Source organism: Gambusia affinis, linkage group LG14 (genome assembly GCF_019740435.1).
Source record: "Gambusia affinis linkage group LG14, SWU_Gaff_1.0, whole genome shotgun sequence".
NCBI lineage: Eukaryota > Metazoa > Chordata > Actinopteri > Cyprinodontiformes > Poeciliidae > Gambusia > Gambusia affinis.
The window spans coordinates 2,111,454-2,130,449 of NC_057881.1; the positions used below are offsets into that span (position 1 = coordinate 2,111,454).

The following is an 18,996-nucleotide window of genomic DNA, read 5'->3' on the forward strand; positions in this document are numbered from 1 at the left end:
TCATATACTTCCTGTTTGTGCCGAGCTTTGCATTATTGACGTGTGTGTCTGTGTGCAGGGAAGGGGCGAGAAAGGCAGTTTATTCTAAACTGAAGCTAAATAATGCTAATCGCTAACAGCTGGGTTTCTGATCAGACTGTCAGGAAAACCGAACGCTGGGTTTGGAGAACGTTTTCTGTTTGAGCTTTATTGATGCAAAGCCGCTTCGTTTCCGTCCCAGTTCCTCCGATCCCATGATCATTCCAGGATCTCCTGCAGCTTCATGATTTGTTTCCATTTTCTGTTCATAATCAAATCTTTGCTTTTTTCTTTCTCCTCCTGCTTGATTTTACCCCTAATGTCCCATTCTGTCTCTAATCTCTTTCATTTTCTCAAACTTTCATAATTGTTCGCCTTTATTCTAATGTTTCTGTTAATTTTCTCCTATATTTCCACTCCCGCCTCAGATCACCATCAACCGAGGCGAGGAGTGTGTGCTGGAGGACAACTCCCAGCGCACCAAGTGGAAGGTGATCAGCCCTACTGGGAACGAAGCCATGGTTCCCTCCGTGTGCTTCACCGTCCCTCCCCCCAACCAGGAGGCCATCGACACGTCCAGCAGGTCGGACTCAAACTCTACGGCTTTTGAAACGTCAAACTTCAATCTGCATCAAACTGATAAACTGCAATTTGTCCTGTTATCCGAATAACAGGATTTTACCTGTTTATATTTACTATCTCATGAAGAAACATCTTTAAAAAATACATTTTAAGTTAAAAAATGAAGAAATAAAACCTAATTCAATAAAATATATAAAAAATTAAAATAAGACAACATAAATAAAAAATGGATGATGGTAATAAATACATTTTTCTGTCAGCATTATATAAATCACGTCTTTAATCAGTTTTTAAAGAACAATGAAACGTTTAAAGGAACTATGTAAAGGATGGCTCCGGTTGTGCCGCTCTGACTGTTTCCTGTCACCTCAGGGCGGAGCAGCTCTACCAGAAGGTGATGTCTCTGTGGCATCAGCTGCACGTGAACATGAAGAGCGTGGTGACGTGGCACTACGTCCTCAAAGACATCCGGTCCGTCTCCGGCTGGACTCTGGACTCCGTGAGTCTCTCACACAACTCCTCAGAAAGTCCCAGGCTTTTAATCTGAAGGTCTCATCTCCGTTCTCCGCCTGTTTCCTGCGTCAGGTTCGCAGTCAGAGTCCATCGGAGCGGCAGCAACTGCTGGACCACATGGCGTCCCAGCTGGCCGACTTCCTGTCCGACAGCAGGGAGAGCTCGCTGTTCACGGCGGCCGAGAGACGGGAGCTGGAGCGGGACGCTCAGCAGGCGCAGCAGCACTGCCAGGACCTGCTGCTCCACATGGAAACAGGTGGGGGCGCCACAGAGCAAAAAGCTTCAGTTTACATTCACACAGTTTACATTCCAAAGACGCTTTTACTGAACGACTCCATTCCCAACTTTTCACCCGACATCGTCTTGATTTTTATCAACATGATATTTAAAAATAGCTCAAGCTCTGCGTCTCCTAGCACCGTGTTTAATCACCAACAGGAAGTCGAGGTTGTTTGAAGCAATCTGATTGGCTGATGTAGGGGCCATGAAAGACCAGAAAATCAAGTTTCAGCCAAACGTGATCATGAGAGCGTAGCGTGTTTCTCTGACCAGTGTTTCTGTTTCTGCGCAGCGGAGAAAGACGAGTCGGTGTCGCGGTCGTACCTGTCGGAGCTGCAGGACGTCACGCTGCGTCTGGACGAGGCCGAGCGCCGGCTGACGAGAGCCATCGAGACTCCGCCTCCCAGCCGGCTGTCCAGCGCCGGCGTGGACAACACGCTGCAGATCGCAGAGCAAGAGGTCAGTCTGAGCTCCCTCTGCTGGGGGAAAACGGGAACTACACCTGTTAATGTAGAAACTGGATGCCCTTCCTGTGAAGGAAAAGTGGATAAAATGTCTGTTTAATTGGTTTTATAAATCAGGAATTAAAACGTTTACAGTTCAGAAAGAGTTTTTGTAAACATGCTCTTGGGAATGTTTTTCTACAAAGTGCTGCAGCTAGCATAACATGTTGTGAACGCTAAGGCTAGTTAGCATAGCAACCAATGACGGCAAATAAACAGATTTCTTGTAAAGATAAGTTGTTTCTTTGTCATTAGCATATTTAGCAGCAGATTTATAAGGTTGATTGACAGCGCTAAGCCCCTCCTCTTTGCTGTAATTGGTAGTTTTATTGCATCTCCTCAGCAATTCTTGGAGAATGTAGAAGAGATTGATCTTTTCACAGTTTTACAACAAAACTTATTCTTTATAAAAGTTACATTCTGCAGCTTTAAAAGAGAGAAAACAGAAACATTTATTTTCCTGTTTTTCCAGAAGCTGCAGTCCGAGCTGGACTCGCTGCGCTGCGGTGTGGGCGACGTTTCGCGGCGCTGTGTCCGGTTCTTCGAGGAGAAGCCGTCGTCCTCCAGCGTTCCCGTCCTGCGCTCGCAGCTCAGCCAGGCCGTGGAGCGAACCGACAGGCTGCACAACCTGTCAGCGCTCTACCTGGAGAAGTTAGTGAACCTTTTTATTCACTCACCACACAGGGGAACGTTTTGCTTCCTTATTGTTTGAAATGTTTCTTTGTTTTTCACCTGCTCAGGTTAAAAACGGTCGACGTTTTGATGCGGAGCCTGGATGAAGCGGAGAGCCAGGTCAGGAAGTACGAGAACAGACTGAGCGAGGAGGACATCGTTCCCGCCGACACCGGCGCCATCCAGAACCTCAGAGACCAGCTGGAGGTAAAAACTGATCCAGACGCTTCACAGCTGCAGCTAACGAGTATTTTACCTATCGATTCATTCTGCAGGTTTTTCATACAACATTAGAAATGCATTAAAAGATGCAAATAAACAATTCACTCCCTTTTTAAAATAAAAAATAAATATTTGATTGTTTAAAATACAATAACATTAACTTAACATTGCATCATTTGTAGCAAACAATGAATATGAATCTTTCTAACATGTGAAAATCTCAGCGCCCCCTGCTGGACTTAACATTGTTTTGCATTAACTGATTAATAATTGGAAGCAAAATAAGCTAAATATGAGATTTTTTAATGTAATCTGAACTGGATGAAGCGTGAACATTTTTACAGACAAAGGAGGTTTTATTTCTGTCCTAAATGCAAAATGTCTATATTTTTTGTACAGTTTTGACTTAATTACTGATCTAAATGTGTTGTTCTTTAAGGAAATGACCTTTTATAGTCTGTATACTCCAATTAACAATCAATTATTAGATTAGTTGACTATTATTTCAATAATCAATTAATCAGATTTATTTTTTCTGCCTTATCTACAATAAATCAGTTTACAGTCGTTTCTACTTTCAGGAGTTTCCATTGATATTTTTTGTTTTTAATCGTCAGGAAAAATCTAGTTGACTCTAGGTTTGAACATCTATCACAGTTTAACTTTTATCATAAAATTTTGACTTAATGTTGCCACAATAAATTCCACTTAATGATTTCTATAAGCCCCCCAAGAACTGTTTGTTCAATAACAGTATGGACAGATATTGATTTGCAAATATCATGAACAAAAATCCCACCTTTTGATGTGACTTGTGTCTTAAAGAATCTCATAACCAATGGGAAGGTTTTTCAGGACCATTATTTGTGTTTGTGGAGTTCATAAAGTTACATAAAAAATTGTAACAAATAGTTATTTTGTTACTTTTTTATAGGGGGGATTCTTGACCCGCTCAGTAGGCAACGCCTGGATTTAGAGGAGAGCATTCACAGGGACCTTCTCTCCCCTCGTTTGGCTCTGTTGGTTCTTGAGTCTCTTTGGACTTTTACAGGACTCCTTTGGCCTGAATCTGGAGAGCTGATGCCCATTGCAGAGGCTCTTCAACAAGGGGTGATATCAGGTGATCTAGCAAGAAACATCTTAAGACAGAGACATGCCGTTGGAGGGCTGTACAGTCCAGAAACCCTCAAAGTGTTACCCCTTAATCAAGCTGCAGAAGAAGACCTTGAACCTGATGTTGTAAGATGTCTCAGAGACATTCATATACCAGACGTTCTCTACAACATGAACCAGTCTGGTACTCCATCTCTAAACCGCCTGAGCTGGGGATCGACTAGCTCCTCATCTCCTACAAGCTTCATGTGGGAATCTTCCCCAACTGATAGGGTCGATCCTGAAGTTCAAGCCAAAGACAAGCTTCTCTTTCACCTCATGACTCACAGCTATGTGGACGTACATTCTGGAAAAAGGCTGGTGCTCCTCGACCAAGATCTGGTGCTTGTAGTTAAAGACTCTTGTTTTGCTGCAGGAGAGTCAAGTGAAGCTGAGTCATCAAATAAGTTGTCTGGAGATAAACTGCAGACATTGGGCAGTGGGGAAAATGTTAGAATGCCAAATGAAGCAGAAGAACACTGCTCTGATCTGGAAACTTCAGTAGATAACCTTGAAATGATGAATACAAGTGATGGTGGAAAGGACATCAGACTACCACAGAAGTTACCTGAAACCACAAACAGAGATGGTCTTTCTGATCCTGAACCTTCTGTTTACACAAAAGTACATAAAGAAAAAGAAGGGCCCAGTTTGCAAAGTGAAATGTTTTCATGGAACTATCAAGAAGGAATAAAACACAAAGCTAATGATGAAGGTGGAACCATTCCTCAACATCTGAAGGTCAAAGATACAATTATAAAAACATCTTTTGAGGAAGGCATTAAAAGTGGGACACAGCAGGAACAAATGCCAAAAGTAAAAGAAAATAAGCAGGTAAATCTGAGAGAGGCTCAAGAATTCAAAAGTACAAAAAGTTCTTCAGCCGATTTAGCAAGTGTGTCTGAAACAGTCGTTGACTTCAAGGGATCAGAGACTGTAGTTGATGAACCATTGAAGGAAGAGCGACAGGAGGACGCCGAGTTGGAGAGATTAGTCCTGGAGCTCAAACAAGGAGGTCTGATGACAGAGGATGGAGAGAAGCTGCTGCCAGATGAAGCAGTAGCTCAAGGTGTCCTTCCTGGTCATACAGCAGTTAAGTTGATGGCTCAAGCAGGCCTGTTTGGGGGATTTCTAGATGCCACCAGTGGGGAGTCGCTGAGCTTGGAGGATGTGATGCAGGAGGGCTTACTAGATGAAGATCTTATGTGGGGTGTCCTGAAGTCAGATAAAACCCTTGCTGGTGTTGTGGACATAGAGAAAGGTCAGATCTGTGGGGTGAGAGATGCAGCTCGGGCTGGACTCATTGATCCCAACACTGCTGCTCGACTCCTAGAAGCCCAGGTTGCATCTGGAGGGATTATTGACTTACGCAGGGATAAGAAAGTCTCTGTCACTTTAGCAGCAAACCTGGGTCTAATTGAAGAAGACCAAAGAGAAGAACTGATTGCTCTTGAAAAGGCTTTCAAAGGAAAGGATACAGACTCTGCAACAAGCCTCAGAAAGGCAAGTTTACAGCTGCAGATGGAGGGTGTTGTCGACCCTGAATCCAAGTCTACAGTTCCCTTAGAACAAGCAATTAAGAAAGGCTTAATTAGATCTGATGAGGCATATCAGGTGTTGGCAAGACAGGTGGCTGAAGGTGGCATAATCCACCATACTTCAGGAATGAGACTCTCTGTCTCTGATGCGGTAGATAGAGGACTAGTGGATCGATCTATTGCTCCTGGGCTTGAGGAACTAGAATGGATCTATCGAGGAAAAATCAGTGCCTCAACCAAACCAGAAGCAATTGCTTTCCAGGCAACAACTGGAGCTATTTTGGATCCTGACAATGGAGTTAGGTTGACACTGACAGAAGCTGTCTCGAAGGGTCTTCTAGATGACAAGATGGCCACTGAAGTCATGGCTTCTCCAGTGGTAACGCAGGGAACAATTGACCCAAAAACTGCACAGATTGTGCCTTATTCAGAACTTGTGAGTCAGGGTAAGATTGATATTGAAACAGGCAAGCGCTTCTTGGAGGTGAAGCCCTTCCAAGGTGTTCAAGATAAGCAAACCTTGGAAACCCTGACCCTCCCTGAGGCTGTTGCTTTGAAGTGCGTTGATCCAGTTCCAGCTGTAAGGTTGCTCCAAAGCCAGGCAGACACTGGTGGGATCATTGATATCTACACTGGAGAGAGGCTCCCACTGCCTGAAGCTTCTGCCAGAGGTTTGGTAAGTGGTGATATGGTCAAAGAAATAGCCACCAACCAGTTTGTCAAAGGAGGTTTGGTTGATCCAGCAACTGGACAGCGAGTGTCAGATCTTAGCGATGCCATCACTTCCCGGCTGTTGACGAGAGACCTGGCTTTGGAGATCCAGGCGACACTAAAGGAAAACTTTCCAGATGATCATTTTACAACTGTTATAGCCACTGGGCCAAGAACTGACAGTCAAGCAAGCATGTCTGCTGCAAACATTAGGATGTCCTCAGGATCTCCATCTTCTGTTAGAGATTTAGAAGTTACGCACAATTATGACGAGACGTTCAGAAGTGAAATTTCAGATCAGTCACTGTTGCATCCTGAACATGAGATGGTTGCAGAAATGGAGCCTGAACAGTCAATGGATCTGTTATCCAAGTTTGCATCTAATGTTGAAAAAAGAATCCAGCAAGCCATTCAAGAGATACTGCCACAAAAACTGGATAATCGCCATCAACAAGAACCCAGTGACAAAATGGAGACTGAGGGAAAACAAGGGGAGAACCCAACCAGAGGTTTTGTAAAAGAATCCACTCAGGTAATAATCGATCATAGTGAAGAGGTCCAAAAAGAAGATGGCCAGGAGACAGAAAAAGATGAGTACATGGAGTGTGGATCCACTGAGGGCACAGTAATGGTCCGTCGTGGGTCTGAAGATGTGAAGCCAGAAGAAATTATAGTCGACAGAGAAACCGAAGATCTCAGGTGCTTCCCTGGGTTTCCAGCAGGGAATGAAGACCTTAAGTCTTTGCAGACCAAAAGCAGCACCGATGTGGAGCAGTCAGATCAATTATCTTCTTCTACAACTAAAGATTCAGACAACAAGAGCAAAAAGAAGAGGAAGAGTAAAAAGAAGGCAAGAGGAAAAGAAGTAGAAACTGAAACTCATCTTCCAGAGATGAAACGTGATCTTCAAACTCATCACACCAGTCCAGAAACCAAAGAGATCCCACAGGTTGCTCCTGTTACCACTGAAGAAATCACATTAGATGTAAATGTGCAGAAGTCAGACTCCTACCTTCCAATTGCTACTGACCCTTCCTCTGACGAGAGAATGGAAAGGACCGAAGAGAAAGTTGAGACTGAAAATGTTTTGGTAGATCAGGAGCAGGAAGCGGTTCTTCTTGAACCAAACACTGAGATGGAGGAAGATGTAACCAGGACAATATTAGGTAGAACTCCAGAGAAGGTTGACATGAAGGTAGAGGAAGAGGAATCAGCGATGGAGCAGGAAGACGTTTCTCTTAAACCAAACACTGAGATGGAGGAAGATGAAGCTAAAACAGTGTTACTAAAGTTTTCACAAGATGATTCTAAGCAGGAAGAGGTAAAAAACGAATCTTTGGAGAAGGCTTTGATTGCTAGACAGCTGGAAGTGCCAGAGGTGCAGAAGAGCATAGAAGCAGAATCTCTGACAAAGTCTAGTCTTAAAGAGGATGAAAAAGCAGCCTTGATTCTGAAAGCTAAAGAGAGCATTCTTAAGAAAGTGTTTGAGAAGGGAGTGAGTGAAAAACAGGCAGCCCAAGAGCTGGAAGTGCTGAGGAAGAAGAAGCAAAGTAAAACAGGCGATAAGAAGACAGAAGGTGACGCTGACAGGAGAAGCTTTGCTTTACCGAAAGACTGCAAAGACCAAGTAACTGACAGAAAGGACCCCATTGAGCTGCAGAGAACATCTGGAGAAATTCCTGCAGTTCAAGAGTCGCTTGGAGCATCTTCAAGTGACAACATCAGGACTAAACAGAAAGATATTGAGACTCTTCCAACAGTCTCAAAAAATAAGAGAAGCAAGAGGAGCAAAAAGCTAAAACCAACTGGAGATAAACCTGAGATGGAGAAGGCACCCACAGATCTGAAAGATCCAAAATACACCACAAAATCTCCTGAACCGGAGTCTGACGGCACAGTTTTGAAGGAATACTTGAAGGTGAGCACTGATGATGATCAGGCAGTTGGTGCAGCTACCAAGGAATCAAAGAGTCTAAAACCAACCAAATATCAGCTTGAGTTGGAGAATGTACCACCAGATGGAAAAATGGGTTCTGGCCTGAAAGATACAAAAATTATCTCAAAATCTAATGCAAAACATCTGCCAGACAGCAGAATTTTGTCTGAAGATCTAAATGTGAGCACTGATACTGATGATCAGTCAATTAGTGCAGCTGCCAATAAGACAGAGAGTCTAAAACCAACTGAGATGGAGAAGATAACATCACATATGAAAGATCCAGAAAATACGACAATTTCAGTTGCAGAACTGAAGTCAGACGAAATCGTTTTGACTGAAAACGTGAAGGTGAGCATTGATGATCAGGCAGTTGGTGCAGCTACCACGAAGCCTAGAAGTCTGAAACCACCTGAAGATCAGCCTGAAATGGAGAAGGCAACTTCACATCTGAAAGATCCAAAATCTGCAACAAAATCAGCTGCAGAACCAGAATTGGACAGCATAGTTTTGACTGAAGACGTGAAGGATATTACTTATCAGTCTATTATTGCAACTACTGAGAAGTCAAAGAGTCGAGATGAACAGCCAGAGGTGGAGAAGATAAAACCAGATGAGAAAATGGGTTCTGACCTGAAAGATATGGAAATTACCTCAAAATCTGGCGCAAAGCAACAGCCGGAAAGCAGAATTTTGTCTGAAGACCTAAAGGTGAGCACTGATACCGACGATCAGTCAGCGGGTGTGACCACCAAGGAACCAAAGATGCTACCTAAACATCAGTTACTCTCAGTTCTGATAGATCCAAAATATATGACAAAATCACCTGTAGAACCAAAGTCAAACGGCACAACTTTGACTGAAGATGTGAACGTGAGCCCTGATGATGACCAGACGATGGGTGTAACTACTGAGGAGCCAAAGAGTGAAAAACCAGCTGAAGGTCAGCCTGAGCTGGAGAAAATCACCTCAGATGGAAAAATGGATCCTGACCTAAAAGATCTAAAAATGACCTCAGAATTTGATGCAAAGGAACCAGAAAGCAAATTATTGTCTAAAGATTTAACTGTGAGCACCGATACTGATGTTCTGTCAGTCAGTGACTCTGCTGGACCATCAGATGTTGGTAAAGCCAATCAGAAAGACCCTGAAGGAGTCAAAAGTCTCCTAAAAAGTCAGATCGAACGAGCTGCAGGATTACACTTAGACCAGAGTGACTTGACAGGTTTATCTCAGGAGGTTTCTAGCAAACAGGAGAGGAAGTCCTTGGCTCAACCTGCTGCTCCTGACCCACATTCTGAGAAAAGCAAAAGGAAGAAAAACCTGCAGCCACCTGCAGCTGAAAGCTCTGATGTTTCTGAATCTTTAACAAACCTGCAGGAACATCTGGATTCTCCAGAAACTGCCGCTTTATCTAAAGAAGATGCTTCTGTTGAATCTGAATCTCTAAAAGTGACTGAAGTGGATCTGAGCAATGAGAGGCTAGAAGATGAAGAAAAGGTTTCCAAGAATAAAGAAACTCTGTCGACCAAAGAGGAAGCACAGTCCACAGGAAGCAAGGTACAATGAGGCTTTGTTTAGTTTCAGCTGCAGATATAAATATCTGTTACTCTTTGGATGTAAAAATGTAAACATCGTCTCCCTGCAGTCATCATTATTGCGTCAGGAATGTCTTGACCGTGACCAGCGAATCCTAGCGCTGCTCTCCATGGTCCGACATGTTGAAGTCCGACTAAAACAGCAGCAGCAACAGCAGCCGGTGGGCCGCAGCCTCGTCACGTTGGACGGCATCATCAACCAGACTGAGGTAAAGTACTTTGCTTAGTTCTCATAGTTAGACAAGCAGGTTATGGATTAAAACCCAACAGAATCAATCAAATGTTTGTTTTCCTTTTCTAATCCTCTCACCAGACGTTGGACCTTGAACTCTCCGACTTGGAGCCTGAGATAAACAAAGAAGTTGAAGCTGCAGAGCGACTGTTGAAGCCCAGACCGACCGACGTTCCTCCGCAGCTACTGCTGGCCTTGGAGAAAGATGGGCGGAGCTTAGCCCGAGCTTACGAAGCGGCTCGGTCGCTCTCTGAGAGCGTCCTGCAAAGTCTGCGGAACCACAGAGACTCATGCAAGGTAGGAGATCCAGGAAACAGCAGATGGAAGCGACAGCAGAGGCTGGATCGCTCAGAGGTTGGGTTGAACTCTTTCAGGATGTGGTGGCAGCTGAGCAGAAATCTTTGGGACAGCATGTGGACAGGCTGCTGTCCTGGTTGAGTGAGACAGAGGCTCAGATGGACACGGCGGGGAAGGATGGGCTCACACAGCAGCTGGATCTCTGCAAGGTGATCTCATACAAACATGCAGTAAATGGAGACAAACTGAGTCCATTAACAAAAAATCCAAAATGAAAAACAAAAGATTTTAAACTGAAGAAAAACTTTAATTTAAAAAGACATTTTAAACTTTTCTTTCTGTTTCAAATCTTTTTTCAACTTCAGATATTCGAAATTGTTTCAAGAACTGTTTTAAATTTTGAGATTTAATTTGTGTTTAAAAATGTTTCATTTTCAGTTTCATTTTTTTTTTTTCCCATTTTCAAACATTTCCTCAGATTTCAAAATTATTCAAAATTGTTCAGTTTCAAAAAGCATTTTCAGTATCAAATGTTTTGTTTTCAATATTTTGGGACAAACTTTATGGGCTAATTCAGTCCAAACGTCTCAGTGACTTAACGCTCCCTCGCCGACCCTGCGTGCGCTTCTACCAGATTTTCTTCATGTGGTTTCTGGGACTGACGGTCTGACGGAAAAAACCAACAACTTCCCCCTAGTTAAATGTAACCGCTTAGATTTTATGTATTTCATGTTTATTCTTTCAACTGCTGTCTTTGTAGTGATTATCTCAGATTTTCTGTTGACATAACATTAGCTAGAAGCCGGAAAACATCAGGACCAGCAGGTTTGCTGAGGGCTCCTGCTCACAAAGCCAAAATTAATCAGGAAAGGTTTTACGACCCCAACAGCTTCAGTGTGTTAACGGCCCAGATCTCATCCTAATTAAGAACCTGCCAGATAACATGCCTCAAGGTGATTTGTAGACATTTTTAAAAAGCTAACGTGTTCGATGCGAGAGACGTTGCTGAGCCGTGTTTTAAAGGAAAACCCTGAGGTTTTCCTTTCTCTCCACCTGAAGGAGCTCCAGTCTTCGCTGTCGACTCGCTCCGACGAAATCAGCAGCCTGGTCTCCAACATCCAGCTCTTCATCTCTGAGCGCGCTCAGGACCTGGCCCCCGAGCAGAGCAGGCGGCTCCTGGAGCAGCTGCAGCAGCTGCAGACGGCCTTCCACCACACGACGAGCCGAGCCGAGGCCTGGGCCGGCGCTCTGTCCGCTCAGCGCGGCAGGGAGGAGGAGGAGGAGGACAGAGAGAGGAAAAAAGCGAGGGAGAGAGAGGTTTGGAAGGAAATGAATGGGATTCAGTTGTCGCTTTCCTCGCTTTCACCTGCATTTAACTCTGAACAAGCTTTCAGACTTCAGTTTTTACCCACTAACTCCCATTTAGTGCCTTTACAAACCATCGAAACCTGAAGGATTATTTTGTTTCCTTTAACGGTTGTGTGGAGAACTTATGAATCCTTAATATCTTACCAGAGGTGGAGAAAATATGCAAATACTTAAGTAAACGTACAAATATACAACAAAAAAGTACTCCAGTAAAAGTACCACATCAACATTTTAACTTTAATAAGAGTAAGTATCTGCTTTTAAAAAAAGTATTGAAAATAAAAGTACTTGTTGATTATATTCTCTAGAACTTGTCAAACTCAAGGTCTGGGGGCCAAATCAGGGCCGGAAAAGTTTTTTATGTGGCCCTGTAGACTCTAAAGGGCCCCATAACTGGAATCACCAAGAGAGCAACAGTTGCTGGTTGTAATTTCCAAACTATTTTGACTCTTTACAGAGAGAAAATGGTAAAATTTAGCTTAGTGGATTTACCTCAGGGTCAGAGGGTGCAAAGCTCAGATAAATGATGAAACGAGATCGACCTCATACTCTATAAGGCAAAGTTAAAGGTTAAAGGTCATGACAGGACAGTTAAAAAATGCCCTGAACCAGTTCGGATGTTTGGAAGGGAGGAATTAAAAAGTCTCTTCTCTCTAAAATCCTGGTGGCAGCAGAACTCAGTTTAACAAAGCTTCATCTGAATGAAGGACCAAAGTTCCACGCTGCAGAGCTCTGGCCTAGTCAAAGTCTGGACATTAAACCTGAAAGACTTTAACAGAGGTGTGCAAATCCAAATGTCTGTAAATCTGAATGAAATAAAGTCACTTTGTAAGAAAATTTAAGAACCAGATCAAGTTTTGGTTCCAGAAGCCGTTCTCTACACAACCCCGCTCCTCTAAACCCCGACGCTGCCGCTGCTCACTCTGTGTTTTTCCTTCCCTGCACGTCTGTTATGAAGTGTTTTGTATTAACCTGTTTGCATTGCTCTTCCAGATCGCCACAGAAGAAATCGCTTGCATCACCGCGGTAACGACTACCAATAAAAACGTCTTTCTGGCTACGGCGCTTTTCTGTTCTTCCTCCTGTCTCACTCTGAACCCAGAGGAAGAGGAGGAAAAACCGCAAAAAAACAAAACAAATACATGTTTGATTTCTCTTTGTGTTGTTTGTTTTTAAGTGTGTGAGTGAGTGAGTGATTTCTGGACACAATCTGCTCAAAGCTTGGCCAAGTGTGCACTTCATGAGTTCTGTTCAGCTGCAAATGCCAGAAGCAGTGAGGAAACGTTCAAAATGCTTTTGTCGCCCTCTGCAGGTCAGGTTGATAATGTCGGGGTTCCTCATTGTTTTGTGTGGCTCTCTGCTGCCTGTTTCTCTCAGGTGGTGCAGCAGCAGAAAGCAGAGTGCTCTCAGAAACTGGAAGGCCTCAACGCGTGGTTGGCCGGAGCCGCAGGCCTGCTGGCCAATCAGAGGGCTGGACCGGAGTCAGGTGACGTCAGCGCCCTGCAAGACAGGCAGAAAAAGCTCAAGGTAAAGAATGACGGCTCACATTAACCTCACAGGCTTCAGACAAAAGGCAGTTTGGTAATAAGGTGAAATCTAAGAGTAAATTTGGAAAACATTAGTTATAATTGAAACCAAACATTTTCATTCACCTAATGAATAGACGTTTTATTTTACATCAGACTAAACGTTTCTTGTTTTAGGTGATTTAGAATAACTAATTCATTTCTATTTGCAAAATGTCAGAAACCTTAGCAAGAACATTTTTGTGTAACGTTCTTTATATTTTGTTTCAGCATTTAATTTGATCAAGATCAGTTATTATCAAGATTTATTTGTAATGTTTCAATGTAACAAATATTTATTATTCCTAATTGTAAGAAAGATTAATTTATATTTCATACATGAACAAAGTTATTAAAATTTTGGGATTTTTTTGGTTAAATTTCTATTTTGTTCTTGGACCAGTCAGATCTATAGGATGTGGGACAGAGACATTTCAAAACAAAGTCTGTTTACTCCAGTTAACGATTAATCACGATTAATCATTCTAGTCCTTCTTTGATTTTCTTCCTGGCTCCAGGAGATGCACAAGGACCTGCAGGCGAAAGCCGACGGCGTGGCTCAGGCCGTCCGGTCGGTGGAGGAGTTTCTGGCAGAGAAAGGAGACAATCTGAGCGCAGAGGAGAAGAAGAACCTCCAGGTGGCGCTGGACAGACTGAAGGAGCAGTACGCCGCCCTGACGGACTCGACAAACACGTCGCTGTCAGAACTCGATGACGCCATCAGTACGACCGTACAGCAGAACACGCAGAGGGTGAGAGCCGAGTCCCAACATCCAGGCTGATGCTAAGAAAACTACATTTTTACCAAATATTTACGTAATTCCTAGTGCATATAACCAGGTCCACCTGGAATAAGACAAAACTGTGATACAAGTTATGAACATATTTTGAAACAAAGTTGTTTTTATCTTAAATGTTAAATCTATTTGTATTTCATACTGTTTTGGATAAATTAGTGCTCTGAATAAATTATTGCTTGTTTTGAATCCGTCTACTCCAGGTAATAATTAATTGATTACCAATTAGCTGAATTCAATAATTCAATAATTACAATTAATCTCATTGTTTCAGTCCTAAATACTTTGTTTTATTTAAATAATGAATGCTTAAAGGTCAGTTCTTAGTTTATTGTTGACTTATTGTTAAACTAAGTTTTATTTTACGTGTAGTAAACTATTTCCGGTAGAAACTAGGCTAAAACATGTGGAAAAGTTTTGTTCTTGTATTCTGGTGTTCAGTCTTTCCTTCTGGTCTGCAGGCGAAAGCCGTGGAGGAGCTTCAGGAAACCCAAAGCCAGATCGACTCCCTGCTCTCCTCTTTCAGCCAGCTGGACCGGATCGCAGCGCCGCTGGATGTGATGGACTATTCCGTTTCACCACCGGAGGGCGCTGTGGAGTCGCACACGGAGATGCTGCAGGTTGATTCCTGTACTTTTACTTTTAGGTTTGGTATTTTCAGTAATCTCTCAGTTTTAACCGGTGAAACTCGACTGTCCGCTCGCAGTCGGAGCTGCAGCAGCTCCAGGCTCAGCAGGCGCAGCTGCTGCAGATCAGCCAATCGGCTCGCTCCCTGCTGCAGCAGCCCGACTCCACGGTTCCCCCTGAGGAGAAGCAGCGGCTCCGGGCCGCCCTGGACCGGCTGCAGGCCCAGTACCAGGACAGGCTGCACAGCTGTCAGGTATAAACCCTCAGAAAATACATTTATCATCTGTTTTTTTTTTTTTTTTACTGTTCCTGTGCTGTAATTTTTACCTCCTGATTTACATTGTAATTTATTTTTGGTTCGTTAATCATGGGGGTCATTAGGAAAATGTACATAAATATAAACAATGCGTCATATTTACATATTTGTTTGGGCTAGTTGTTCATGTTTATGTCTCAAACATGATAATTTGTATTATTTATAATTCATTATTTATTAATATCAGTATTTTTATTATTGATTTATTATTTACAATTATAATACATATAATTAAATACAAATTATAATAAAATATTTTTATTATTGCTACTGATATTTTTATTTTGTAATAGTTATTAAAATTGTTTTAGGGTTACAAATGAATTAAAAAAATGTAGAAATATATTATTTTGGGAAAGAAGGAAAGAATTAAATTAGGTAATAAAGAGTTAAAGTAAAAACATTTAATTTACTCTTTAGAAGGACATTAATTTGTTGTTTATATATTGTTAATTAGTTTTTACTTTAATATTATTTGGGTTTCTTTTTTTTTTTGAAGAAACTTTTCATCCATTTTCCATTTTTGTTTCAAAATATCAATCTACAAAATTATTGTAAAGTTAAACAGAGGAACATTTCCAGTTGAAAAAAGGAAAAATTAATATTAATTTGTCTGGAATTTATTGGCCTGATATTTATTATTAAAACTTAAATTTAATTGAAATTATTGCTGTTATTACTTCCTTCCTCTCCTGCGTTCCCATAGATGTACTCATCCTTCTCTGCTGCCTTCAGTCTTTTATTGTGGTAAATATTTTTGGTTTTAGGAGCGTCTGAGGAAATCTGAGGCTCTGCAGGACGAGCTGACCAAATTCCTCCAGGAACACGGAAACCTGGGCGCCTGGCTGGAACTAAGTGAACAGGAGCTGCGTTCTTTGGGGGAAGGAGAAACCGACGCGCAGGGCCTGAAGGACAGGCTGGAGGAACACAGAAAGGTGCAGCAGAAACTGATTTCACTCCATCTTAACGCTTTAAATGTTTCTGAGTCGGATTTAAGACTAAACTTCCTCAGGTTTGAGATCATAACCTTTGCTCTGTTTTCTGAAAATGAGTCAGAAAAACGTCCAGATATGCTGCTGGTTTCTGAGAAGCAGCTCCGATTAGCAGCACTTAGCCGGGATGTTTTCCCCGCTAATGATGCATTAAACCTCCGATAAGCTATCAGAGTTCTCCATCTGCAGCCAAATAGTTTGGTATTATTTTTCTAAAATGCCTCCAAACCAACATGTTTGTGTTTTCTTTAAATCACATTTTTCCCACACTGATTCCCAGAGTTTTGCTAACTCAGGATTCATGCAGATGCTTGAAATCCTTAAAATCTTTGAATTTCAATGAAGCGTTTTCAAGGTTTGGAAAGTTTTTTTAATTTTTTCCATTTTGTATTTTGTGTTTAAGCATTTAATTTGAGCATGAAGGTCATTTACCTTAACATTATTTATTTGTATTGTTTCAATAAAATGAATATTTATCATTTAAAGTCAGCTCATATTTTAAATGTTAACGTTATTGAAATGTGGGAGTTTTTGTTAGATTAGTGTTTTGTTCAGTTAGGTAAGAGAAACATGAAAACATAAAATGATATTTAAATGTCGTCTTTGTGTTAAATTCAACGTGTCGTTTGCTGTAAACGTGTTTCTTCCCAGCTGGGTGAAGATGTAATCTGCCACAAGGCCGACCTTCGCTTCGTCTCCATCTCGGGCCAGAAAGTTCTGGACTCTGTTCAGGGCGCTCTGGAGCAAGCTGGAGGTTCTGACCCGGCTCTGGACGGCATCAAGCGGCTCGTCTCTGACAAGCTGCAGGACGCCAACCACAGATACACGACGCTGCACACCAAGGTGAGGCGCCGCGCCATGTTCTGTTTCTGGCTCACGCTTTTTCTCGCTGCGTTTTAATAAAAACGTTTGGTTCAGTTGACAGAGCTGGGCGGCCGGTTGGGGGGCCTGTTGGAGCGGTACCAGCAGTACCAGGACGAGGTGGTGTCCATTCATTCCTGGCTCAGCGCTCACGAGCAAAACCAGAGCATAACCAAGACCAGCGGAGACACGGACCCGCAGAACCTCCAGAACGCCCTGCGGCAGATTCAGGTGCAGAACGAAGGCTTTCCCAGAACAGGAAGCAGTTCCTCCAGGACGTCAACATCGCAGCTGTTAATGCAAATCCACTCATCGTTCAGTAACCTGTGATGATAACAAATTCTGCTGGACGATAAATCGGCCCAGAAGTTATTGATAACATTCAGTCAGTGCAGTGATAGCAGCCATTTCCAGCAAAATACAGGAGCTTGAGTAAATAATTCCTTAATATTAATGAAAAAGCACTAATTTCACTGGTGTGTGTGTGTGTGTGCAGCTGCTGCAGGATGAGCTGGCCGAGCGCTCGGTCCAGCTGGAGAAAGTGAAGCGAGCAGGAAGAGATCTGGTCAGCGCCGATGAATCTCCGTCTCTGAAAGCCGTTGACATTCTCTGCACTGCAGGTGACGCCATCTTCCCAACAGACGCTCTTCTTCCTCTTCTTCCTCTTCTCTTCTTCTTCTTTGAATTGCGTGGCTAAGCGTCTCTTTGCGTTGCAGACGGGTTGGAGAAGCGGTTTGGCAGCCTGTCTGCGTCGGTGTCGGAGCGGGCCGAGCAGCTGCAGACGGCCGTGGCCCAGTCCGTCAGCGTCCAGGAGGGCCTGAAGGGCCTGCTGGGCTGGCTGGAGCAGCTGGTTCTGAACCCCGGACCGGTCCAGCCCACCGCCCAGGCCGTGCAGGACGCACTGACCCAGAACCAGGTGGGAGCTGAGGACATGCTTCAGTTTTTAACTTAAATTCAGAAATATGAAGATTTCTGCCTGTAACAAACTCAGGAAGTCATGTTGACCCTTCACAATAAAAGTTTCTGCTGGATGTACCTGAAGAAATTTACTTTACACTGAACTTCACAGGATATTGTCGTCCATCCATCCAGAAGTCTGTCTTGTTTCTAATTTCTTTGTTGTTGTTTTTCTTCTTTTCTCCCCAGAAACTTCGTCAGGAGCTTCTCTCCAGGCAGGGCAGCGTGGAAGCAACACGTGACGCCGTCTCCAAGCTCCTGCAGAGCTCTGACGCCTCCGCGGCTCCGGGCCTCCACGGCAGCCTGGACGACCTGACCCGGCGCTTCGCCTCGGCCCAGAGCAGCCAGGCGGAGCGGGAGGCCCAGCTCAAGGGGCTGCTGCCCCGGCTGGAGAGCTACGAGAGGCTGAGCGCCGACCTGCAGGCCTTCACCCAGAGCAGACAGAAGGCCCTGAGTCCCGCCGGACAGCCGGACCGCAGCGTCCACGACTACAGGCAGACCGTCGAGGTCAGCAGAGTCCTCCTCTCCAGAAGCTTTCTACTTTGTCACCGTTGTAACGTTTTTGATTGTTATGGTTCCAGGAGGTGAAATCTGAGCTGGAGCAGGAGGCGGGTCAGCTGAAATCCTTCTGTGGCCTCGGCACCGAGCTCAGCCAGTCCAGTGTGCTCGGCGACACCCAGAACCTGCTGGAGAACGTCAAAGATGTGACTGATAAGTTCACCAAGCTGGAGGAAAACGTCAACGAAAGGTACAAAAATAATAAAAATACACAAGGGGGCGCTAGAGACACATCAGCTTCTCATCTGCAGAATCTTTACTCTGCAAAAACAAAATGTTTTGGTCTGGATTCTAGTCTTAATCCCTTAATATTGATGAAAAAGTTCCACTGGCATGGAGAAATATCTTGTTATAAGTAAAATAATCTGGAACTTTTTCATCAATATTAAGAAATTATTTACTATAAGCAAGATCAAATGTTAAAGTTTTCACTAGAAACTGGATAAAATACTTGGTGAAATCTTGTGTTTTTTTAAGTGTAAACTAGGACTGAAGTGATTAACCAAATTAATCATGATGAATAATGGTCACCTAATTAAGTAATAGATTAATATTGGTTAATATTAATTTAACCAAAATTGTACAAAATAAATATTAATATTGCACTAAAGATAAAAACAAATGATTTACCATAAACTAGTTTTAGTTTCACTCGGTTGTAAGAAAATCCATATTACTTTATTTTAGACAGTAAAATGTTTA

At 43.0% G+C, this 18,996-nt stretch overlaps 1 protein-coding gene across 1 annotated transcript in view; it reads left to right on the top strand.

Annotated features, from left to right (window-relative positions):
• macf1a (microtubule actin crosslinking factor 1a) overlaps positions 1–18,996 on the top strand; it is a 204,722-nt gene that overhangs the window by 107,930 nt on the left and 77,796 nt on the right. Inside the window, exons 23-44 of the mRNA XM_044139234.1 lie at positions 447–601; positions 973–1,099; positions 1,186–1,369; positions 1,685–1,851; positions 2,368–2,546; positions 2,636–2,814; positions 3,724–9,686; positions 9,775–9,933; positions 10,038–10,253; positions 10,331–10,462; positions 11,313–11,570; positions 12,999–13,148; positions 13,705–13,938; positions 14,445–14,603; positions 14,690–14,863; positions 15,694–15,861; positions 16,570–16,761; positions 16,837–17,010; positions 17,276–17,399; positions 17,496–17,695; positions 17,926–18,243; positions 18,318–18,484. Of these exons, the coding sequence (XP_043995169.1) occupies positions 447–601; positions 973–1,099; positions 1,186–1,369; positions 1,685–1,851; positions 2,368–2,546; positions 2,636–2,814; positions 3,724–9,686; positions 9,775–9,933; positions 10,038–10,253; positions 10,331–10,462; positions 11,313–11,570; positions 12,999–13,148; positions 13,705–13,938; positions 14,445–14,603; positions 14,690–14,863; positions 15,694–15,861; positions 16,570–16,761; positions 16,837–17,010; positions 17,276–17,399; positions 17,496–17,695; positions 17,926–18,243; positions 18,318–18,484 (9,779 nt within the window). The remainder of the gene's footprint in view (positions 1–446; positions 602–972; positions 1,100–1,185; positions 1,370–1,684; positions 1,852–2,367; positions 2,547–2,635; positions 2,815–3,723; positions 9,687–9,774; positions 9,934–10,037; positions 10,254–10,330; positions 10,463–11,312; positions 11,571–12,998; positions 13,149–13,704; positions 13,939–14,444; positions 14,604–14,689; positions 14,864–15,693; positions 15,862–16,569; positions 16,762–16,836; positions 17,011–17,275; positions 17,400–17,495; positions 17,696–17,925; positions 18,244–18,317; positions 18,485–18,996) is intronic.